This window comes from Lonchura striata, chromosome 11 (assembly GCF_050655825.1).
Source record: "Lonchura striata isolate lonStrDom1 chromosome 11, ASM5065582v1, whole genome shotgun sequence".
NCBI lineage: Eukaryota > Metazoa > Chordata > Aves > Passeriformes > Estrildidae > Lonchura > Lonchura striata.
This window is the reverse complement of record NC_140713.1, coordinates 5,845,190-5,870,082: the sequence shown is the minus strand read 5'-3', so window position 1 is coordinate 5,870,082 and position 24,893 is coordinate 5,845,190. Positions and strand designations below refer to the sequence as shown.

Genomic DNA, 24,893 nt, shown 5'->3' with positions numbered 1-24,893 from the left:
GCAGCATTAAACCTGTACAGAATGCTCTAAGGCAACTCAAATTACTTTTCCTCAATCAGTGAAGATACTGCAGTTCAGCCTAAGCCAACAGGGAAGGCACAGAATGCAAATTGGTTTAACTAAAGCTGCACAATCCCCCTGCACCAAGGCAGGTGGCTGAGCCCGCCCCAGTTCTGTACCTGTGAGAACACAAGGGTTAACTCACCCCTGCATTCTCCCCACACAAACCCATGGCACTGCCACAGCTCATTCTACCACACAAATGGAACCTTTCCTTCACTGGAAAAACACAGAAAAGCTTCATGTTGGAAGGCTGAAGGGCCTTCAGCCACTCCCCTCCTGATTTTCAATCCATGGACAAATCAAACCAGAATTGCTTTTTAAAATCAGGCTGGCATTTAGTTCTCCACAGCTAAGAATTTCTAAAAACTGGGATCTATGTGGCTGATGGATACTAATAGTACACAGAAAAGGTTTTCTCCTTTATTTCTTTCCCAAATGCCAAGAGTAACTAGAGCTGTGAAACAATCTCTACATTTTGATTTCCATGTGTAACTGAAGTATGCAAATTTTGCCACCACATTCTAGAGGCTTGCTAATATCTTTCAATCAGTTATTCTTGGAAATAAGCACAATGACATCAAATTTAATTTTTTACCACATCTGAGGAAATTTCTATTATGTAATTATACACTTCTAGTAAAAGAAACCAAAACACCCCAGACTTTTGATCTATGCAGAGAAATACAATTTATTTAAATAATCTCTGATCTGGGTCTTCTTGTACAAAAATAAATTCTTCAAGAGGAGTTTGATGATTTGTCGGCCAACAGCTTCTCTCACACGTGTAAACTATAGCAGTTCCAAATTCCACTGACAGATCTAAAAACAAAGCAACACAGGTACATAAGGGTATGAAAAGTGACATAATCACGGGCTAGTGCTTACGACTAGACTTCAGTCTTTGCACAGATTAATTCAGTCTCCTATGTAAGCATCATTTTCTAATGTTAAACATTTTAAAGGCAGCCAAATCAGAATTTTCAAAGGGATTTTTAAGTGTCTGCAATCTTATTTCACAGCATTTATTATCTTTCAAGGCCTCCTTTAAGAGGCAATAAAGACAAATACAGCTATGGAATTATCCCTACTGCAGTAATCAAAGTTCAGTAGTAAACAACTCAAAGCTGTAACCAGAGAGTCTCCATGAAGAAGAGTTCTCTCTTTGGTCACTGAAATCTGTAATGGAGACAGCAGATTCTTTGAATTGCGGTTAAGCACGCATTGGTAGCTGAAAGCAACTCAAATTGCAGTTCATTGCATTTTCCCAAAAAGGAGACTGTTAGAAATATTGATTCAACCAAGCCAAGCACCTGAGTCACTCTGGAGCATGCTGACCAGTGTGGGCATCAGCTGGAACTCAAACACTCTGCTGCTTCCACAGGTACTGCAGGCTGGAATAGCCTGGTCCAGGTTGGCTGGAGGACACGTGATGAATAAAGGCTGGCCACCCCAAGAGTATCTGAGAGAAGACATGAAGGAAAAAATGATCATTTTTAAAATATCTAAATTTGATAGGAAATCTTATGTGTCAGCAACAGTGTTCAGGAGTTGCTGAGATCTCTGAACCTGCTTCAAGTAAAAAACATGGTTGTGAGTCAGAAGCTTCAAAGGAGTCATGAACCAAAAAATAAAGACATGGAGGGGGAAATACTTGGTACGTTAACACTTGGAAAATCTTAAGGAAAGAGCTGGATTTAGAGAAGACAAATGCTTTGAATGGACACCTCCAAAATATGCTGTACTAGAATAATTTCATTAAGTAAACTACACTTTCCTAGAAAATGCAATCCTGAACAGTGGCAATAAAAGATAAAATTCAACAAGATTTAGCACCAAATTGGTCTCAAAATCACTGTAGTCGTAGCTCAGAAGTGATGGTTAATTTGTAAGAGCTATCAGAGCTTCACAGCTAGCACGAAACAAAGACCAAGGATGGTTTCCACTGAATGCCAAACAGGAGATTCTGTGCTCTGCAGGCAAGGGAAATGGGAGTGTAAGAGCACACCCCAGGGAGGGCAAAGGGAGGCTAGGGAGGACAGCCCAGGGAGCACCAAAGCTGATGTTTCAGAGGAGCAGCAAATTCAAAGAGCACAATACTGCAAAGTTGTGGCAAACACATTTCTCCCACTCTCAGGATTTTTCATAGAGGTGCACAGAGAGAAATGAAATAGAAAACAATTTCTATTTCTGCTCCTTGTTTTTCCTATGTGGAATGTGTTTGGAGAATTGTTTACCTGGAGTGAGTGCTTGATTGGATTCTGGTGAGGATTGTTTGAGCCTGATGGCAAATTCAACCCACCTGGGGCTGGACTCTCAGAGGGGGTCACGAGTTGTGTTGGGGTTAGAGTCAGAGAAAGTAGTATGTAGTTTTAGTATCCTCCTTTTATATAGTATATTAATGTATTTTAGCATAGTTATAATAAAGAAATCATTCAGCCTTCTGAATTGAGTCAGATATCATCATTTCTTCCCATTGGGTTCGCCTGCATTTACAATACAAAGTGACAGAACCAGTGAAAAGCTGTCTGAAAATGCTACTTGCACTCTGCATTAGAAAATCTCCTGTATAATCTTTGACAATTAAAGTTTCTCATGTTTCTTTTCTGTCTAAGCAGCCACTCAGACTTTTAACTCCTCATTAAAAAGGGCCCAGTTAGTTCCACCTAGTACCTGAAAGTTGGTGAACAAAAGCCCTGTCACTACACTGAGACAACCACACAGGCAGCACTGGACTCCCTGGAACAGTTGGTGTGATCCATGAAAACCTGGATTTTCAGGTACTATGAATGACTTATGATCTACTCTTCGCTATACTCCCATCCAGAATTAACTCCTCTCTCAGGAAGAGCAGCTACTCTGAGGTTACACTTGCTTCTGCTCTAGGAAAAACAGCGTGAAGACTGCTGGGTGTTGAGGGGAGTCCACAATGAGCTGCAGCCCTGGGGCTTTAAAACAAGAAATTCCTTGCAGGACAGACATTAGAAATTCCAAAGAGATTGCAATATTTCAGAGGAGCAGATAGCTTGGAAATGTATCACAACAGCACACCACCGTGTTACACTTCTGTCTCTTGGAAACCTCTGCCTGGATTTCAGTGAGGCTTCGAAGACGTATTTCCAATTAAAGAATTTGTTTTGATGTACCAACCATCCCTGCCAATGATTTGTATCTCCCTGTTACAACCAGATTATCAGCATACCTTAGAATCTGTTCAGGACATACAGATACTCTTTTCAGGAATTTATGGAATGTGTAGTCCCAGTTTTTGACTTCACTCTTCTCATATTTTTCATTACCATCTTCACCTGCATAACTGTATGAAAACAAGAAACAAACTGTGCAGTAAAGTTTTAAACATGGGATAAATGTTTAAAATAATGGTTATTGTAAACTCAAATTATACTAAATACACTGGAAAAAGATATACAAGTTAAGAGAAAATTCCAGTTAGAGATTGCAAGTGAACATTTTGCTTCTAGTTCTTTGGTTTCTGGTGACTTACAGTTACCAACAGTGTTTTCAGCTATCACATGGGACTCAAATCCACCAGATGCCTCTTGTATTCCATCAAAAACCGTAATAACTTCTCTAACATTTTTGTGCTTTTATAATTATGATGTTGTCTTTTTCAATTTTGAACTGAGCATAAAGTTCTACAATTTCATAAAGGTCAACCAAAATCAACATTGCTGACAAGTCTTCTATGCAGATTCTGCAACTGACAGCAGCTTTAGCTAGAAACAAATTCAATGCTGTCCACAATCCAAGTACAAGTGGCTGAAAGTCCTCACTTTGACTTCCTAAGTTAAATATTTTACTAAGAAAATATTTTCAGTAACCACGCTCAACAACTGTTTTTCAGGCAACCTTTACTAAACCTTCAGGTGTCTTACCCTCACCCAGTTCTCTAGCCAAAATATCTAAAACATTAAACTCTTAAAAATGCAACTGAATTGTAAGAAAGCTTTAGCCCTGTAAAGAAAAAAGGGTAAAATGCCATGACATAAAGTCATGCCATTTGACACAGATCTTGTTTCAGAGATTAACCATCCATTGCACCACCTGGAGCCCATGAACACTGCTCAGTCCCTCAGAAATAGCTGAGCTAAAACCATCTCTGAGTAACTCCAGATTTGACAGCTCTGGGTGCACTGTCCTGTCCTTCCTGCACAGCACCCCAAGGGTTCCTAAAGGAGCTTCCAGACAACATCATTCAGGTTTAATGAGTGTCCCATTTAGATGCTGCAACAGCAGACAGGAAACGACACAATTCCTCCAGTTTCACCATGAAATCCAGACCTGTTCTCACCTTTCTGACATCATCTGCTCCAAATCAACACCCTCTCTCTGCTGATACTCCTTCAGTAGCTTATCTGCATGATCTGTATCAAGGAAACCCATGTAGTCTTCCTCATCCACCACATTCACGTAGAAGGGCTGGAACACAGGAGCTGAGCCAGCCACTGCCATCACCATGTCCTCACTGGCTGCAGGATGGGTGTCCTGGGCACCATGGGCAGGCTCTGACAGGTGGAGCTGCTGGAGCTGGGATGCACACTCCACCTCGCTGCTCACATCTTCCTTTAGGCCAAGCAGCTCAAGGGAAGCACATGCAGGAGCCTGTGCTCCATCACATGCTCCCCAGTCATCTGCATCTTCACACCAATCCTTTGCAGCAAAGTTCAATTCTTTTTTCTGAGAATCAAAAACAAAAAAACAAAAAAAACAGGGAGAAAACACTGCCAAGGTCTGCCAACATGACACACTTCAAATTCAGCTTCTCACAGATGGAAGAACTCAGACCTTAACCTAAAGCTCAGTGTTACTGCGCCTACTCTCCTCACCATGGTAGTTCCCAACACACCCACATTTACTTCCCACACCAGCAGTTATGGTAAAAACACCTCACATCTGGGCAAAAATTCATCAGCCCTTTGAGAGGCCCTTGTGCCTCCTGCTGCCATGGCCTGGCTGTGGCACAACCCCCTCCAGCTGCGGGGGCAGCTCCAGCTGAAGCAGCTTACTGGACCCAATGGCAATTCTGCATCCAAACGGCAGAGCACACAAGGAAATAAAAATAACACCACCATCATTTTACCAGGCCAAGATTCCACGTTACAAATGCACCAACTGAATAAACCCTCCCTGCCCACCTCCACTTGTTTGGTGCCACCCTACTCTTCCAACCTGCTTTAGCCAATAGGTTGTTTTTCCTCACAAGTACATTAATAATTATTGAGTCACATTAATTAAAAAGCTTGTGTTAAATTTAAAGAGATTAATTAAAAACAGAAGGCAAAGAAAACAGGTTAAAGATCCAAACCTAAACAGTATAGCCCAATGCACCTGAAGTTGACAAATAAAGTTTAGTCAGCTGAACTAACTAAAATATTAAGTATCAGTTTTGGCCATACAGCTGGAATGCAATATCCCCTTTAAAACCAGCCTGGCATAGATCACAAACAGTAGCTTACATACTATTTAACTGTCTTATAGTAAACAGTATAGTGCTGTGACAAAAACTCCGTGCTCACGACTTCTCCACACAACCACAGAACGTGACTGGAAACGTGCAGCTTCTGGAGGAAGGTCACGGTTATTTAAACAAGGAGATGCAGGGTGTGCAACTCATCCTGCTCAGCTGTGGCTCCGGGGCAGAGCATCCCTCCCTCACTCCCGGCCCAGCCCGGGCAGGCAGAGCGGAGCTGTACCTGTTGGACGCCGAGAGCTCGGGTTTGCTTATCCTGGGCCTGCGAGTAGTGGGAGCGCAGCACCTTCCAGCTTCCATGTGCCGGGCAAAGAGAAACACAGCGTGAGGGGACGGCTGGCCAGCGGCAGGAACAACAACAACAACAACAACAGCAATAGCAGCGGCGAGCGCTCGGCCCCGCTCACCTGCGGGCGGCTCCCCAGCAGCGCGGCGCGGCGCAGGCGAACACGTGGAGGGCGCGGTGCGCGGGGCCGCGCTCCAGCGGGCAGTACACCTGCACCAGCAGCAGCAGCGCCCGCCCGCACCGCGCGCACCGCGGCGGGCCCGCCCGCACGGCCGGCGCCCAGTCCTGCAACACCGACAGCCCCGCTCAGGCCCGGCCGGGGCCGCCCCGCGCCCCTGCCGGGCCCACCCAGCCCCGGCCCGCCCCGGCCCTACCGCGGTGCCGCCCAGCTTGTTGGTGGCCCACGCCGGGAGCGGCCCGGCCGGGCCCGGCCCCGCCATGGCGGCGTCGCGCAGCCCCAGCAGCACGGGCGGCCCGCCCGCCATGGCTCCGCCGCGCGCGTGCGCGCCCGAGCCGCCGCGCGCGCCCGCGGGCCGGGCGTTCCCCTCACGGCGGCACCGGGCCCGGCCCCGGACCTGCCCCGGCCCCGCTCCCGGCCCGGCCCCGGACCTGCCCCGGCTCCGCTCCCGGCCCCGCTCCCGGCCCGGCCCCGGACCTGCCCCGGCTCCGCTCCCGGCCCGGCCCGGCCCCGGACCTGCCCCGGCTCCGCTCCCGGCCCGGCCCCGGACCTGCCCCGGCCCCGGCTCCGCTCCCGGCCCCGGCTCCGCTCCCGGCCCCGCTCCCGGCCCGGCCCCGGACCTGCCCCGGCCCCGGACCTGCCCCGGCCCCGGACCTGCCCCGGCCCGGCCCCGGACCTGCCCCGGCGCCGCTCCCGGCCCGGCCGGGACCCGGCACCGATTCACCCGCACCTCTGCGCTGACGGCACCGGGCGGCAATTCCACGGAGCGAGCAGCACGACCGGCACAACTTTCCACCTTTTAGCAGACAAAGATACCACTATGCATTGGTTACAAGGTACGTGGTTCCCTTATTAATTCCTATTCTCTCTTCTATTGGTTAATGAGTCTCTTGCTTCTGCTAATTGCTGCCACGCTCTCTCTCCTCCTTTGGCTCGGTGCTTTCCTGGGTGCTGCTCCAGGAGTTGGTGCTCCTGACCTGCCCCTGAATTTCCCTTTACCCATTCAGAGCTGATTCCACAGAGTTCTTGAGTTCCCTTGATTTATTTTGTCCTTATCTGGGGGTTCTGCCAAATGTCCTCGTGGCCCCAGAATTCTGCATTCCTCGAGTATCAGTGGAAATGTTTCTCCCCGAGCTTTGTGAACCTCCCCAGGGGCTGAGGTCATTGCAACACGTCCGGCCCCAAACCTTAACAGGGCAGTTCTGCTGGCCAGGAGTTTGTGTTCCTACAGCTGGACATCACTCAGAGCTTGTTGGCTGCTCTGTTTCACAGATTAAATCTCCCTCCTTGTTGATCAGGTGTGCAGGTTACAAAGATTAAACAGCAAAGAGCATTCTATCTCAATTCAAATTTGCATATTTCCCACTTAGCAACAAGATGATGTGAGAAGCAGGACTGGCACAGAACAATCATACTTGGTGACCACCTTGGAAAGGCAATTATAATAATAAGGGACAACAAATAAACTTCAAAAAAAAATATATTAAGGCTTTTATTGACAGAATATGAAGAACAGAACAGCAGCTGTGTTTGCTGAACAGAATCAGCAAATATACTGCTAACAATTTCTTCAACTGTAGGTGCAGCTGGGAATCTGACCCAAGGGACCATGAATACTAAAGCCATGAAATAAAATGAACATATAATGAGTAAAAGAAAATTAATATAATGGAAGTATCTGCTGTTTAAATGTAGCCTATTCAATGTGGCCATGGTGTTATTCCTTTCCCAGCTCTTTGACAGTGTCCCAGTCTTTATATTTGGGGTTTGAAATCCAGAGATGGACAGAACACTTCCTCTCCCCAGTCAGAAATGAATTTGTTATCATGTGTGCCTAATGAGAGACCTTCCTTCTACCCAGGACTTGTACTTATGGCTTTGCATTCCCAAAGACACGGCATTTCTTCTGTCCTGTTAGGATAATGATTTTTGTCAATGTACAAGGACAGCCACATTGATTCAACAAACACACCACTAATGGACATAAAGGCTGTGTCAGACCAAAACAAGGGAAGGGGTAAGAAATGTGTGACAGAAGTGGCAGTATGGTTGCTGCAATGAGCTGTTACTAATTGCCACAACTGGTGTTCTTCACAAGTTGTGGAAAATGCACAAAAGGGGGTGGCCAGGTAGCACAGATGACACTGCTTGAGATCCACAGGTGTGCAAAAAAAAAAAAAACAACTCAAGTTTGTTTGACTTTCCCTTGGGTTTTAAAAGCAAACTGTACCCTCCACAGCTCTTATAAATCTGTGTGTTTTTCCCTTCTAGTCTGGCTTTGTTTCATGAGCTGTTGCCAAAACTGCATTCTGTGTTCTTTCAGTTTCTCTGCTGCCTTTTGCTTCAGGTCTATTCCCAGGTATTTTTCCTCCAGGTCATACAGCGGCCAATGGACCAAGCCCTCTCCGTTGGGATTTCTGGAAATAATAGAAGGAAATGTTAGCTCTCTCTTTGCCAATCCATTGCTCTCTGACTGCTCAGCTTCAGAGCATTTCAGAAAACCAACAGATGAGCCCAGATGATGTGATTCTGGTACCTGAATAAATGGACAGTATTTTATGAAAATGCTCATCAGTGGAACAGCAAAAGTCTAAGAGCTGCCATTAATTTGAGATCTAAACCTCCACTGTAGATGGAGTAACTGCTCTTAGATTTTTTTATTTCCTTGTGTCTGCAGGTTCTTCTAAAAGACCATTAAGAAGAGAAATTGCTTCAATATTTAACTTAAATTCTGCCAAATTTCCAGGAACCACCATATAAGTAGTGCTTCAGGCAGGTAAGTATGTTCTGGGCAGCACAGACGAAACTTGAGCTGCAACCAGCATTGTGATTCTCACCCGTTTTTAGCAAAGTTGGTCCAGTATCTCATAACAGTTCTGCTCAGTTTATTTTCTTCTTTTGTAGCCCCTCCTGCAAAGGGAGAGATGAAACAGCCACATTAGAAAGTAAATAATTTGTATCAGCTATATCAATTGCAACACTTCTCCTGGTTGCCCTGAGCTGTTGGGAGTTTTTCCTGGAAGAGACCTGCAGATAAAATGAAAAGTACCTACTAGTGAAGACAGAAAATGTTGATGATCGTTATAAAGCTAACGGTATATAAGTTATACTTACATAAATATATTGTTTATAATGCTTCAAAGAGAGAAATTCTGTTCTAAAGCCCTGCAGTGATTGAAGTGAGTAATAATGAGGTTCTAAAAGGAATAAGGAGTAAGCATGGGTGCATCACCTGCTAAGAATGGCTTTCCAAAGACAAAGGCAATCTCAGCTCCGTGATCTGCTTTTACAAACTCTGGTACCACACCTTCCACTGAACTCGGTCGATGTTGGAATTCATAGAAGTAGACTGGGTTGCCAGCATCTAGAGGATACAGAAAAGTGCTGCTTTGAGAGCTGAAAATACCTGCTCCAGAGATGATAAACTTCCATGAAAAACTGTTTTGGTTGAATGAAAACACTGCCGGTTCTCTGGATAGTGAAAAGTGCTGCACACTGGCCAAACCAGCCCCAGATAGAGTTCTACAGCTGTTCTGAAGCTGCTGGCTTACCTCTGTGGTATCTGGCCACTTCCACAGCTGAGATGACAAAGTAGACATCTCCCATTGCATCCAGGAGGCCATCTCGGACCTGAGCAGGGCTTTCTGCATGCCCCATGTACTCCCTGTACACTCTGTCAACAACTTCAGATGTAAGGCCCTGAAACAGCAAGAAAAAGTACTTGTAAGGATGATGAGCATTATAAGGAGGAACAGCAGTGAGTGAGTGTGGCACCTGCACATCCCTGGCAAATCCTCAGCAACAGCTTTCAGAGAAAACCCTCAGCTGTGCCAGAGTGTGGCTTGGAGCTCAGGATTGCAGTTACACAGCTATGGGTACAGGTGATCTCAGGGAAAAGAGGGATGCAAGATCAAAGGATCAACCACCTTCAGAAAAACAGCAGTCAGTGATGCTGATTGTTCTCTCTACTGTGGAAACACCTTCATAACAGCACAGAAATCCTGCTGGATTCCATAAACTCCATTGATTGTTGTAGATGACCATAATTTCTCCCATTCAGAACAAGCCTGGGCTCTGCATTTATGTCCTGGGTTGTAAAATAAGCTTGTGTTCTATTTGCCATCTGTTGAAGGCAAACCTGTCGGACAGGTTTTGTTATCTCTCTCAAAGACAATGATTTGCCCCGTAGAGGCAATGGTTTGTTTATACACTATTGACTGACTCACTGCCGAGCTGGTAAATGTAAAACCATCCCATTGTGAGGGGTCCCACCCAGAGGGGGAAGCCAAGCACTCTATTATTGTATAAAAGGGGTAGCTTTTTGGGGAGAGAAGCAGCTCGCTCCCTCTTCGCGGGATTGCCAGAGAAGCAGCTCTCTTCGGCGGCACTCGCAGCGAAGCAGCCGGCGCGCGCTGAGGCGACGGCAGCGGAGCTCAGAGGCAACCCCGGCGCAGAGGAAGACCGGCCCCACTGCCACCAGATCTTCAGAGGAAAACTATACCCTTCTAAAGATCACCACTTCAGCTGCAATTCATCAGCCACTGCAAGGGAAGCAATTGTCCCAGAAGAACTGATACTGGCACCCCGACTCCTCAGGTTCTGGACTTTTTTCACTGGTTTTGTTTGTACCGATTGCATTTGCCTTTTTAAATTGTTGTCTAGTTTTCTCCTAGTAAAGAATTGTTACTCCCATTCCCATATCTTTGCCTGAGAGCCTTTTAATTTAAAGATCCTGGTAATTCAGAGGGAGGGGGGTTTGCCGTTCTCCATTGCACAGGAGGCTTTGCCCTCTTTCACAGACTCCTGTCTTGTCGAACCAAGACAGAATTTGGCGCCCAACGTGAGGCTCGAGGGCATTGAGAGGGAAAAAGGATTAACAGTTCTTAAGTAATTTGGTTTTTTGTTGTGTGTAAAAACATCTTCAGCATCACCATGTGGTCTAGTTTACCTTGGTTTGGGTGGCATGTGATCGTAGCTATACTTTTCCCATTTGCAGACCCTTATCTAAAAATGGGTCCTATAACTAAGGCTACGGTGTCTGTTATCAAGTTTGGCTTCTGGGTTAATTGGGTGAGGAATTCATGGATCTTTAATTTCCTCTGGAAGGCAGGTACATGGATTCATAGCTATCACACGTTAACTGTATGTTTTTGGGGTTACTTTAATAACGGTACCTACTGCGAGGAAATAGCACCTGGGCAAACTTTCTCTCAACCTTTTAACCATCTTTTTGGGTCTGCTCCACCAGTTCTCAAAGGGTTAAGATCCTTTATAAGTGCTAATGATACCATACAATGGGTGGTGTTGCTGATAGTCCTGTTATATTTAGCATTCAGAGATAAGGGAAGATTAACCTGGATAACTACCCTCACACCTACACCAGAGACTCGAGATGCTGCTGCTCCAGAGCCTGACCCTGCCCCACAGCCCACCTCAGAAATGAACCGCCCAGATTGGGTGAGGGTTCTGGTTAAGGAGATACAAGAGATGCTGAAGGAGTGCATTTCCCCAGCTGGTGAGAAACCGGCCCTTTGCCTTGAGGAGGGACAGTCTAATAGTACAGCTGTGGAACCCACTAATGTTACAACTGTCCAGGTTCCAGCTGAACCACAAAGGCAGTCACGGTCAGCAGCAGTTGCCCCAGTAGAAACAAGGAAGTCTAAGGTGAAAGCAGAGCACCCTGCAGATAGAGACAGGAATAGAGGAACCTCACAACCCACAGGGGAGCCAGAGATTGCTATCATCACCGAGTCCCTGACGTACGAAAGTCTTCGTAATCTGCATAAAGACATTGTGCGACGAGGGCGTGAGGCTTATGCTACCTGGCTACTCCGGGTTTGGGATCTTATGGGTACAGGCGTGCAGCTGGACGGTGGTGAGGAAAGGAATTTGGGACCCTTGACCCAGGACTCGGGTATAAATCAGGTTTTTGTAAGGGAACCAGGGTCCCTTTTTCTCTGGGAGCGGCTCTTAATGAGTGTCAGGGAGAGGTTTGTCCACAGAGAGAGAATGCAAGAGCACCATCATAGAATGCGCTGGAAGACCCTCGAGGAAGGGATCCAACAGCTGAGGGAAGTGGCAGTATTGGAGGTACTCTTTGGGAGGGATGGACGACACAATAATGACCCTGACAAGGTCAGGTGTACAGGACAAATGCTGTGGAGTCTGGCAAATCTTGGGCCATCTCAATACACCACCTTCATTGCAACAATCAATGCTGACGCCCACCGGGAGACAGTGGGTTCTGTTGCCAACAAACTTAGGAATTATGAGAGTATGATTAATGGCCCAATGCAGGCTCATATCTCAGCCGTGATTAAGGAGTTTAAAGAGGAGATGAGGGAGGAGATAAGGAAGGTTAATACAGCACCCGTGAGAGTCACAGGCCCCAGAATCAGCGCCCAACAATCCCCAGCTAGAGAGAGAGGGTACACCCCAAGGGCTAATCTGTGGTTCTTCCTGCGTGACCATGGGGAAGACATGGGGAGGTGGGATGGGAAACACACTTCTGTCCTGGCAGCACGGGTCCGTCAACTTAAGGAGGGAAACTCTAACCGGGGGAGTTCCACCAAAGTGAAGGTAGCCTCAACCTCCCGTGACCAAGCTTGTGGGTACGATCTGTCAGACCCCCTTGAAGGGACCTCTAGTATGTATGCCCAGGAAAGGAATGATAACCAGTGTTAGAGGGGCCCTGTCTCTAGCCAGGGAGAGGCACGGGAAAACCGGATCTTCTGGACAGTGTGGATCCGATGGCCTGGCACATCAGAGCCACAAAAATATGATGCTTTAGTTGATACTGGTGCACAGTGTACTCTGATACCATCGGGACATGTGGGGGCAGAGCCTGTTTCCATTGCTGGTGTGACAGGGGGATCACAACAATTGACTGTGGTGGAAGCTGAGGTGAGCCTGACTGGGAAGGAGTGGAAGAAACATCCTATAGTGACTGGCCCAGATGCTCTGTGTATCCTAGGCATAGACTTCCTCCGGAACGGATATTACAAAGACCCAAAGGGACTCAGGTGGGCTTTTGGAATAGCCGCTGTAGAGGCAGAAGACATTAAGCAATTGAACACCTTGCCTGGACTGTCAGAAAACCCCTCTGCAGTAGGACTCCTAAGGGTGGAAGAACAACGTGTGCCAATTGCGACCTCGACAGTGCACCGCCGGCAGTATCGGACGGATCGAGATGCCGTGATCCCCATCCACAAAATGATTCGGGAGCTGGAGAGCCAAGGGCTGGTCAGCAAAACCCACTCACCCTTCAACAGCCCCATCTGGCCTGTGCGCAAATCTGACAAAGAATGGAGATTGACTGCGGACTATCGTGGCTTAAATGAAGTGACTCCACCGCTGAGCGCTGCTGTGCCGGACATGCTGGAACTCCAGTACGAGCTGGAGTCCAAGGCAGCAAAGTGGTATGCCACCATTGATATTGCTAATGCGTTTTTCTCCATTCCTCTGGCTGCAGAATGCAGGCCTCAGTTCGCTTTCACCTGGAGGGGCGTGCAGTACACCTGGAACCGACTGCCCCAGGGGTGGAAACACAGCCCCACCATCTGCCATGGACTGATCCAGACTGCACTAGAAAAGGGTGAGGCTCCAGAACACCTGCAATACATTGATGACATCATTGTGTGGGGGAGCACAGCGGCAGAAGTGTTTGAGAAAGGTGAGAGGATCATCCAGATACTACTAGAAGCTGGCTTCGCCATCAAGAGGAGCAAAGTCAAGGGACCTGCCCGAGAGATCCAGTTCCTGGGAGTGAAATGGCAAGATGGACGGCGCCAGATTCCCACTGAGGTCATCAACAAGATCACAGCTATGTCCCCACCAACCAGCAAAAACGAAACACAAGCTTTCCTGGGTGCCATAGGTTTCTGGAGAATGCACATTCCTGAGTATAGCCAGATTGTGAGCCCTCTTTATCTGGTTACCCGAAAGAAGAATGATTTCCACTGGGGCCCTGAGCAGCAACAAGCCTTCACCCAGATCAAGCAGGAGATCGCTCATGCTGTAGCCCTTGGCCCAGTCAGAACGGGACCAGAGGTCAAGAATGTGCTCTACTCTGCAGCCGGGAACCATGGGTTGTCCTGGAGCCTTTGGCAGAAAGTCCCTGGGGAGACTCGAGGCCGACCACTGGGATTCTGGAGCCGAAGTTACAGAGGGTCTGAAGCCAACTACACTCCCATAGAGAAGGAAATCTTGGCTGCCTTTGAAGGAGTTCAAGCCGCCTCGGAGGTTATTGGCACAGAAACACAACTCCTCCTGGCACCCCGACTACCGGTGCTGGGGTGGATGTTTAAAGGAAAGGTTCCTACTACCCACCATGCCACTGACGCCACATGGAGCAAATGGATTGCCCTCATCACTCAACGCGCCCGTATTGGAAACCTGGATCGCCCTGGGATTTTGGAGATAATTACGAACTGGCAGAAGGTGAGAACTTTGGTCTCACTGATGATGAGGAGCAGGTACAAGTGGCAAGGGCTGAAGAAGCTCCACCATACAACCAACTACCAGCAGAAGAGACCTGCTACGCTCTTTTCACTGACGGTTCCTGTCGCATCGTAGGGATGAACCGGAAGTGGAAAGCAGCCGTATGGAGCCCCACACGCCAAGTTGCACAAGCTACCGAAGGAGAAGGTGGATCAAGCCAACTCGCTGAACTCAAGGCCGTTCAGCTGGCTCTGGACATTGCTGAAAGGGAGAAGTGGCCAAAGCTCTACCTTTATACTGATTCGTGGATGGTAGCCAATGCTCTGTGGGGCTGGCTGGGAAGGTGGAGGAAGGCCAACTGGCAATGTAGAGGAAAGCCAATCTGGGCTGCTGATATATGGAAAGACATTGCCTCTCGGGTGGAAAAGCTGACGGTGAAAGTCCGTCATGTAGATGCCCATGTCCCCAAAAGTCGGGCTAATGAGGAGCACCGAAACAACGAGCAGGTAGATCAGGCAGCAAAAATAGAGGTGTCAAAGATAGACTTAGATTGGCACCATAAGGGGGAGTTGTTCCTGGCTCGATGGGCTCATGATGCCTCAGGTCATCAGGGCAGAGATGCCACCTACAAGTGGGCACGAGACCGAGGGGTGGATCTAACCATGGACAGTGTTTCCCAGGTTATCCATGACTGTGAGACGTGTGCTGCCATCAAACAGGCCAAGAGAGTGAAGCCCCTATGGTATGGTGGGCGGTGGTCCAAGTACAAGTATGGGGAGGCCTGGCAGATTGACTATATCACACTGCCCCAGACACGCCAAGGCAAGCGCTACGTGCTGACCATGGTGGAAGCCACCACTGGATGGCTGGAGACTTTCCCTGTACCTCATGCCACTGCCCGGAACACCATCTTAGGCTTGGAAAAGCAAGTCCTGTGGAGACACGGCACCCCTGAGAGAATTGAGTCTGACAACGGCACCCATTTCAAGAACAGCCTTATCAACACCTGGGCCAGAGAACATGATATCGAATGGATATATCATATTCCCTATCATGCTCCAGCTGCCGGCAAAGTTGAACGGTGCAACGGACTCCTTAAGACTGCCCTGAAGGCACTTGGTGGGGGAACATTTAGAAACTGGGAAATTAACCTGGCAAAAGCAACCTGGATGGTCAACACCCGAGGGTTTGTCAATCGAGCTGGCCCTGCCCAGTCAGAACCCTTACACGCAGTAGATGGAGATAAGGTCCCTGTAGTACATATGAAAGGTATTTTAGGGAAAACTGTTTGGATTAATCCCACCTCAGGCAAAGACCAACCCATTCGTGGGATTGTCTTTGCTCAAGGACCTGGTTACACTTGGTGGGTAATGCAGAAAGATGGGGAGACCCGCTGTGTACCACAGGAAAACTTGGTCTTAAGTGAGAACTGGGTGTAAGATTTCATGGTGTGCAGATGGAAATAGAATAAGGGGTGGATAATGTCCTGGGTTGTAAAATAAGCTTGTGTTCTATTTGCCATCTGTTGAAGGCAAACCTGTCGGACAGGTTTTGTTATCTCTCTCAGAGACCATGGTTTGCCCCGTAGAGGCAATGGTTTGTTTATACACTATTGACTGACTCACTGCCGAGCTGGTAAATGTAAAACCATCCCATTGTGAGGGGTCCCACCCAGAGGGGGAAGCCAAGCACTCTATTATTGTATAAAAGGGGTAGCTTTTTGGGGAGAGAAGCAGATCGCTCCCTCTTCGCGGGATTGCCAGAGAAGCAGCTCTCTTCGGCGGCACTCGCAGCGAAACAGCCGGCGCCCGCTGAGGCGACGGCAGCGGAGCTCAGAGGCAACCCCGGCGCAGAGGAAGACCGGCCCCACTGCCACCAGATCTTCAGAGGAAAACTATACCCTTCTAAAGATCACCACTTCAGCTGCAATTCATCAGCCACTGCAAGGGAAGCAATTGTCCCAGAAGAACTGATACTGGCACCCCGACTCCTCAGGTTCTGGACTTTTTTCACTGGTTTTGTTTGTACCGATTGCATTTGCCTTTTTAAATTGTTGTCTAGTTTTCTCCTAGTAAAGAATTGTTACTCCCATTCCCATATCTTTGCCTGAGAGCCTTTTAATTTAAAGATCCTGGTAATTCAGAAGGAGGGGGGTTTGCCGTTCTCCATTGCACAGGAGGCTTTGCCCTCTTTCACAGACTCCTGTCTTGTCGAACCAAGACAATTTCCAAGGTCATGGTGGAGGTTGGTGTCATTGAATGATCCTTGCAAGTACTGGCCCTGCTTCTAGATCCTTAATTCTTACCTCTTAATCTGTGTTTCTCTAGCTAGCAGTTTCAGGAGAGCACAAAGGCACCACAAAGCCAAGAGATTTATAAATTACAGGGAAGCAAAACCTCAAGAAACCTGAACAAAGGTGTCAGTGCTCCCCAAACCTCTCGGGCTTTTCTTTCCAGAGCCCAACTGCTGCTTTAGGAGGTCGTGTCCCATAGGTCTCCTGCCATACCTGCTGGTACTCTGCACATCTTGCACAACCTGAGGGTATCTAAAATGTCCCAGGTGACCTGTGTTTAGGTACTCCTGGATTGCCACTGAACTCTTTTTTAAGAAGAGGGGCGTTTAGGCTGGAAACGTAGAGAGTATTTCCAGTCACTAGAGGTAACAGGAATGCAGCACATCTGTGCCCATGTATGCCCCAATTCAGGGAGCTGTCCAGCACAATGGCATTTCCCTGTGAAATGAGTTCTTCCAGGGGTAATAACAGCCAGAGCAGAGAAGCAGCAGCACTGGGTTATTCTGAAACTGGTCTCTTACCTTATTGAGTACTGCTAAGTTGCTCTGTAAAATTTGACGTGCAACATCTTTATCCAGACCATCCGCAAAAGGAGGATATTTCATCATCTGTGTGATACAGAGAATCATACTTATATAAAACAGCCTCTATTTACAAAATGATGTTTAAATAACACTATAATTCTCTTACCATAGGAATTGCCCATCCGAATTCACAGTTATTTACTCCTATTATGTATGGGACCTCATTCATTGATTTTTCAGATAGTAATTCCTTGGGACTTTTTGGAAAAAATACACCATCTACACATGAATTGATGAAAAAGAAATCCTGAACAAAAAGGGAATAAAGAAAAAGAAAGATTCATTAAAACATTCATTTTGCTTCTTGATGTTCAGGTTTTTACTGTAGTTCCAAACTGAAGCCAAATATAAATAGAACAAATATAAATATAAATAATATCCAAGCCATTTTAAATGTGTTTTCTGACTGATTTTCTGCACAAGGCAGGAGGTTCTGTGAATATTAACATTATATTTCTATTGTTTGTGAAGCAGAAGTCATTATGTTGAATTTACATATTTTCTTAGTTCAATATGGGCATGGATGTGTGGAACAGTGAGGAAAAACCACTTCTGTATTGAAATTTCAAAGGAACATAAGCATTATGATAAGAACTTTTAAGTAGGACATAATATATGATTTGATTTTCAGTTCTCCAGAATCATCTGTGCCATTTTCTTTTCCTTGCCCTGGCAGAGCACAATAGCAAACCACAGGTGATTCCAAGTGCATGCAGAATAGAAGGTCAGGACAGGAACCTGTTTGCAATTTTCAGGCGAGGTGTCCTTGCAGACCTGCAATGCTGTCATGTCCTGAAAAATCAAGAAAAGTCACATTTTACATGCACTTCAGGTTTGAATATTAAAGCTCACAAAGAGTATTCTCTGTTATGCAAAAGTCTGAGGTGTCATTGAAATGCACAAAGTATCATTTCACCTACCATTTTCAGTGTTATCTGTAGTAGTTCTTCTTCTGTTTTTCCTCTCAAGCATTCAACCATTGCAGCTGAACTGGACTTTTCACAGCCAGAGGCAGCAGCAATTTTCTGCAAGCAGTGAGAACAAACATTTTTGAACACATTTGCTGTGTCTGGCTCTATGAGACAGCGAGTCCAGCAAAGCTCCTGCACAAAGGTTGCTGGAGCCTGGCTTGCTCCAGGTCCAGAGGGAGGGCACTGGAAGCCCTCACAATCCTTCAGACCATGAGCTGGGCATAAGGGGAAAACCTCTTCCTTCAAGTTTTTTGATACAGAAATATTCTAAGACAATTCTGGTAAATAACAGGCTGGGCTGAGGAGACTGGGTGACATGAAGGAGGTAGAGAATAAACCATCTGCAGGGGAACAGAGAGCACATTCTGCCATTCTTGGTGATGTCTTTGTCTGCAGCAAGAGTTGTAATTAGAGAGAGCTGTCTCTTATTTCAGGTCCCAGTTTCTGGAAATTGTTCCTTGTAGTTGAAGAGAAAAGAAAAGAGTAGAAGCTTGTAGTTCTCAAATTAAAAAAAAAAATGAATAAAGACTTGTTTATCGACAGACTACAGGCATCAAACGGGAGGGGAAGAGTATTCACAATCTGATACAATTTCCCAGCCAAAAGGTGTAAATGGACTCTTCTTGAAGACACTGCATATGAGATTTTTCATTTACATTTCATTCTTTTCTCTTTCTGGCTATCTGGCTGTTTGAATAGCAACACATCCTTAAACATGTACTGTTAGAAATACTGTCTTTAGTGACTGCTTTGACTCTCAAGAAAGAAACCATGTTTCTATATTTTGGACTGAACAGTTTAAGATACACAGAACTACATGGGAAAAGTAATTAAAATTACCACAAATACACACTTGTGCATCCTCATTTGGCTGGTCAGTGAACAAGCCACGGGCTGCAGTGCCACTCTCTGAAATGGCCTTGTGGAACAAGCCCTTGGCCAGGGGAGATAAGACCTGTGAAAAAGCAAGAACAAACATGTCAAACACTGTTTTCCAGCCAGGGATTTTAGATTTCAGTATCAGCAGTGGCCATTTGGAGTATTTTGAAAGTCCATGTGGTAAGAGTGTCTTTGTGTAACCTCTGACCATAGTCCAGCTGTGCAAAGTGCTTTGCAGCGCTCGCAGGGACCAGGAGTTCAGCGCCTTTCCCCTCCCACTGCACTTTGCTTCCAAAGGTTCCTGGCACCACCCTGCAAGGCAGGTACAGAGGGAATGTGCCCAAGGCAGGCTGCTCTGCTGCAGAGGGGCAGGAAAGAGCTTCTGGCGAGAGGAAACAGGGATTTGTCTGCAAACAGAAAATGGGCACGAGCTCACAACTCCTTGTAAAGGACTTTTCTCAATGAGGTTAAACTTTGAGGGTTTTTTACATTGAAAAAGAACAACCCAAACCAAGCAGAATTCAATTCAGCAGATAAGGAATAACATGCTGTTACTTAACTACAACCTTAGAGTATGAAAATTACACATTTTTATCATTCAAAATCTGTATTGTTTTGCTGTACTGCTGCCTCATTGTTGTCTCAAATACCCAGGTGATGTGTCACTGTAACACCATCCCTTTTCTCTCACTGACTTCTCATGCAGATACTGCAAATGGATGGAGGGGTTTTTATCCTCTAAGTAATTCAAGTTCCATACTACTGTGAACTTACAAGAGCAGAAACACTGATTCCTCCTGCAGATTCTCCAAAGATGGTGACAGATCCTGGATCTCCTCCAAAATGCATGATATTTTCCTGAATCCACCGAAGAGCTGCTACTTGGTCTAAATATCCCCAGTTACCTCGGGCATGCTCATCACCAGTGCTGCAGGGACAGAACAGCTTTGTTCAAATGCTCAGTGCAGACAAAGAGGCAGAAAGAAACACAATCTGTGGTGTGAGCAATCATCTGCCATTCTCTACACAGAACCTCCCTACACAACTGACAGATGAATGGCTTGGGAAGCCCTGAGACTGGAGCAGCAGCCCCACAAGAACAGATCTGGAAGCTGCCTTGGGACTGGAAATTGTCCCCAACGCTTGCAGGTGCAGTTCAGAAATGTTTCTTTGCATAAACAAGTCTTCTGCACTCCTCTTTACAAAGGCTTTGCACACATCCTTTTGGAAATCACTTTGGCAAAACAGATCAACCAACTTACCTAAAATATCCAGCAATACCTAGTCTGTACTGAATTGTTACAACCACCACATTGTCAAAGGCTGCCATTGCTGAGCCATCATAGGATGAAGCTGCTCCAAAAACTAATCCACCCCCATGGATCCATACTAAGACCTGGGAAGAGAAAAACAGGATCAAGCCAGCACAGGTAAGAGCCCCCAGTGATAAACGCTAATTATAGCCCAAGATATAATATTTTGTGTTATTTCAATCCTGATTCTTTCAGAATATATTTCAGATATTGCAGAAATCTTTCAAATCTAAGGCCTGCTGGTCTACAAAGTGGCATTGATTTTGTTAAGTGCCTACACTGTGTCAGTGCCCTGTGTCTTTGGACAGATCATTTAGATTAAATCAAGTGCTGCTTAGTTAGAATGACAATACAATTTTACTTGTAAAACAAGATTTTGTGTCTCTTTTCAATTTCAGCTAATATTTGCTGGGGTCAAGCATGGAAGTTGATCATCACTACAAAAGTGCCCCTGCACGTCTGCTCATGGCACAGGTTGAGTGTTGGCTATCAGAAAATTTTGCTCAAGGTGTTGTAAGATTTTTGCTTACAGGCAGCTTCTCCTGTTTTCCTGTAGAAACGGGTGTGTACACATTTAGGTACAGGCAATCCTCAGACACTCGCAGAGGAACTTTCTCTTTTCTGTTGGTAATCATATCTGAAAAATACTGTCCTTGTACTTGGTCCTGTAGACACCTGAATAAATGAAAAAGAAACAAGCAAGAGAATTCACTAGAACCATAAAGCTGTGAAGTTTTTTGTACTTCCACAACAAAGTGCTAATCAGAAACTGATTGAGATTGGTATGTGAACACATTTCTAGATTGGTATTTGAAATATATATGAAAAGATAAACTAATCATTTCACATCTCTAGACATTTGGCTTAATCACAGAACAAGGGCAGTAGGACAAGGGGAATGAGACATTTACAAGATAGGTTAGGATTACTGTGCATTTCTTATGTGCCCTTTTAAGCACTTGATTCAGCATTTTCCCCCTAATGTTGTATTCCAACATTTCCTCAGCTTCTTTCTGCCTCTGCTCCAGAGGTTTAACTGCAGGCCAAGTGCTGCCAAGCCAGAGCACTGTCTGCAATGGGCTGCTCCAGCTTACTTCAAAAGTGACTTTCTTTCACACTGATGCCTGTGAAAGAGCATCTTTTGGTAAAGAGCAGCTCACAGAGTGTCTTTAGAAATGCATCCACTGGAACAGCTGCAGGTGCAACGAGAGGGCACCAAGGAATTTGTCTTTGTGGATGGCCCTGTGTGCACGTCAGTGTCAGGGAAGTGCACAGAGTATAACATCTACAAAGGTTCAGTGGTTTGATCATTGCCTTACATTGGTGGGTAGGAAGTGGCATCTCTGACACCTTCCCAAGGCTCGGGTGGCTGGGGTTCAGAAAACCTCAGGGATCCAAGCGGAGGCTTAGCAAAAGGAAGTCCCAAAAAGACATTTACAGTCCTCTCAGCTGTGTCCACTGTGAATGGGTAGCCTCGGACTCTCCCATATTTGGTCTCCGCTTCTGGTTCTTCTGTGGGACAGCAGCACAAAATCACATCATTGCTCTGTTTGAAAGTAATTGCTAGATTTGCTACTTAAATATACACCTTTTGTTCCCCTAAAAAAGTACTTTTTATACGTAAAGCTTCAACAAACTCTCATCAGATTTAACAGTACGCTATTCTAATCTGCTATTTTATTTTACTAATTTCATTACTAGTGTTTACTCATTTAAATTTTAGATTTACTAATTTATTCTAACACATTTTTATTATACCTTTATTAAATCATTGTAGCTGACATTATTTCAGCCTTCGTTTTGATTGGTCTGTATGTACAATCTCCTTCAGGTATGTAATTTGCACTGTCTTACCAAACACAATTTAGTGGTTGCATATAGATTTTAATGTTTTGTTTTGCGCTGGGTTGTTACGTAAAAACCCAATAAGGTTGCTCTCATTAAGAAAAGACAATAATCAGAGAAAATCTATTCCAGACCCTTGATAAAGCTTCTAACATAGCTGAAATAGTCTGGCACAAACAATTCCTGTGAACATTTAATCAAGAATCATTTTAAGATCTGTGTGAAAATTCAAACATCAAATTAGAGACATGCTACTGTGGCTGTTTGGCCTCAGCGGGCAAGGTTTTGGGACAGGGATTTGATTTTGCTATTTGCAAAGAAGGCAAGTAAGACAAATGACTGAAAGCAGATTAAAAACTGAAATGAAATTACTGCTACTGCAGCTCAGTTTGTGTGCCCTGCTCAGCTCAGGGTTTGTGCCCATCTCTGCCCAGGATTTATGCCCAACTCTCCCCAGGGATGGTGCCCAGCTCAGCCCAGGTTTTATGTTCAGCTCTGCCAAGAGATTGTGCCCAGCTCTCCTCAGGGTTTTTGTCCATCTCTGCCCAAAGGTTGTGCCTAGGTGTCCCCAGGGTTTGAGCCCTTCCCTGCCCAGGGTTTGTGTCGACCCCTGCCCAGGTTTGTGCCCATCCCTGCCCAGGGTCTGTGCCCATCCCTGCCCAGGTCTGTGCCCATTCCTGCCCAGGGTCTGTGCCCATCCCTGCCTAGGGTCTGTGCCCATCCCTGCCCAGGGTCTGTGCCCATCCCTGCCCAGGTTTGTGCCCATCCCTGCCCAGGGTCTGTGTCCATCCCTGCCCAGGTTTGCGTCCATCACTCCCCAGGGTCTGTGCCCATCCCTGCCCAGGGTCTGTGTCCATCACTCCCCAGGGTCTGTGCCCATCCCTGCCTAGGGTCTGTGCCCATCCCTGCCCAGGTTTGTGCCCATCCCTGCCCAGGGTCTGTGCCCATCCCTGCCCAGGTTTGTGCCCATCCCTGCCCAGGGTCTGTGCCCATCCCTGCCCAGGGTCTGTGCCCATCACTCCCCAGGGTCTGTGCCCATCCCTGCCCAGGGTCTGTGCCCATCCCTGCCCAGGTTTGTGCCCATCCCTGCCCAGGGTCTGTGCCCATCCCTGCCCAGGTTTGTGTCCATCCCTGCCCAGGTCTGTGCCCATCCCTGCCCAGGTTTGTGCCCATCCCTGCCCAGGTTTGTGCCCATCATTCCCCAGGGTCTGTGCCCATCCCTGCCCAGGTCTGTGCCCATCCCTGCCCAGGTTTGTGCCCATCCCTGCCCAGGGTCTGTGCCCATCCCTGCCCAGGTCTGTGCCCATCCCTGCCCAGGGTCTGTGCCCATCCCTGCCCAGGGTGTCTGCCCATCCCTGCCCAGGTCTGTGCCCATCCCTGCCCAGGTCTGTGCCCATCCCTGCCCAGGTTTGAGCCCTGCTCCCGGCTGGCTCCGGGAGGCAGCTGCAGGAGCCCCTCGCCCTCCATGCCCGGGGGCAGTAGCCCCGGTGTTTACCTGCGGCCACCAGCGCCGTGCCCCCGAGGAAGAGGACGCAGGCCAGCAGCGCCGTGTCCCTCGCAGCTGCCATGGTGCCGCTGGCACCGAGCCCGCAGGCCGGGCCTTTATAGGCTCGCCCTGGGCCACCCTACCCAAGGCGCACACGGGCGAGGCGAGGGCGTGCCCGGCCGCGAGCCGGGCCGGGAGCGGCGCGCTCGGCCGGCGGCGGGGAGCGCTCCTGCCCCGCGGGGTCCCGCTGCGCCCGCCGCTCCTTCCCAACGCCGCTCCCGCGCTCCCGGGCACAGCGGGCTCCGAATGCTCCGCAAGCCCCTCGCCTTCCCGGAGCGCTGGCCTGTGCTGCAGCACCTCCGGCTGCCGCCCCAGGGGACGGTTTGCTCACCCTGCACACGCCTGCAAGGCGCCTCGGCTCCACCTTCTTACGCTTGCTTCACTTGCTGTTAGGTCTCCGGGTGACGAGCACACTAGAGCCAAGGCCAAACCGATACCCCTGAAAAGTGTACTTTTACCGAAGGAAGATTGAGCGATTTGTATTCTCAGGAAAGCCTATTCTCTGACAAAATAACCAATACTAGAAAAATCCCATCTCTTCCTGCAGGGTGCAGGAGACACCTGACACTCAGTTCTGTGTGCTCAGGGTCGGTTGGAATAGTGTTGAAATACAGTAACAACAATGAGACGAATGAATCAGCTTATGTAAAGTGGGAGCAATATTAAGTGAGTGGTAATTTGCGTGGTAACTCTACATCTAAAGCCTCTGGAAAATCCAGAGGATTTATGTCAATACATTTCACATCCATAATTGAAGGATGACATGAAAAGGAGAGAACAGATGAGCTGAGTAGAGATTTTCTGCTCACATTAGCTAGGAGGTTGTGTTTGTTTTATGCAAGCATTAGGCTCTGCCTTTTTCTTTTTTTTCCCCCTTGACTCAGTAGCTCTTGCCCCAGAAAGGCAGTTGTGTAATTTCAGGTCATGGGACTTCTCAGTTGTCAGAAACAGCATTTCAAAGAATCAGAGGATATGATGACAGAACGGTTTGGGTTGGAAGAAACCTCA

General features: G+C 47.2%; 2 protein-coding genes across 2 annotated transcripts; both read right to left on the bottom strand.

The window, feature by feature from the left end:
- Nucleotides 1-725: 725 nt before the first annotated feature.
- Nucleotides 726-6,323, bottom strand: PDCD2L (programmed cell death 2 like). Its single transcript, XM_085589420.1, has 7 exons — nucleotides 6,212-6,323; nucleotides 5,959-6,122; nucleotides 5,775-5,844; nucleotides 4,373-4,758; nucleotides 3,263-3,376; nucleotides 1,374-1,522; nucleotides 726-882 (listed from the first exon to the last, which is right to left on the bottom strand). The coding sequence occupies exons 1-7, from the start codon at nucleotides 6,320-6,322 to the stop codon at nucleotides 752-754; spliced, it is 1,125 nt and encodes a 374-aa protein (XP_085445546.1). The 5' UTR covers nucleotide 6,323; the 3' UTR covers nucleotides 726-751.
- Nucleotides 6,324-7,493: 1,170 nt separating this feature from the next.
- On the bottom strand, nucleotides 7,494-24,089 carry LOC144247052 (fatty acyl-CoA hydrolase precursor, medium chain-like). The gene is made up of 14 exons (XM_077786257.2): nucleotides 23,835-24,089; nucleotides 21,814-22,006; nucleotides 21,025-21,169; nucleotides 20,444-20,577; nucleotides 19,956-20,109; nucleotides 19,156-19,257; nucleotides 18,252-18,356; nucleotides 18,070-18,123; nucleotides 17,438-17,578; nucleotides 17,269-17,355; nucleotides 9,567-9,714; nucleotides 9,248-9,379; nucleotides 8,853-8,925; nucleotides 7,494-8,432 (listed from the first exon to the last, which is right to left on the bottom strand). Exons 1-14 carry the CDS (start codon nucleotides 23,905-23,907, stop codon nucleotides 8,258-8,260), a joined length of 1,716 nt encoding a protein of 571 aa, XP_077642383.2. The 5' UTR covers nucleotides 23,908-24,089; the 3' UTR covers nucleotides 7,494-8,257.
- Between the last annotated feature and the right edge of the window lie 804 nt (nucleotides 24,090-24,893).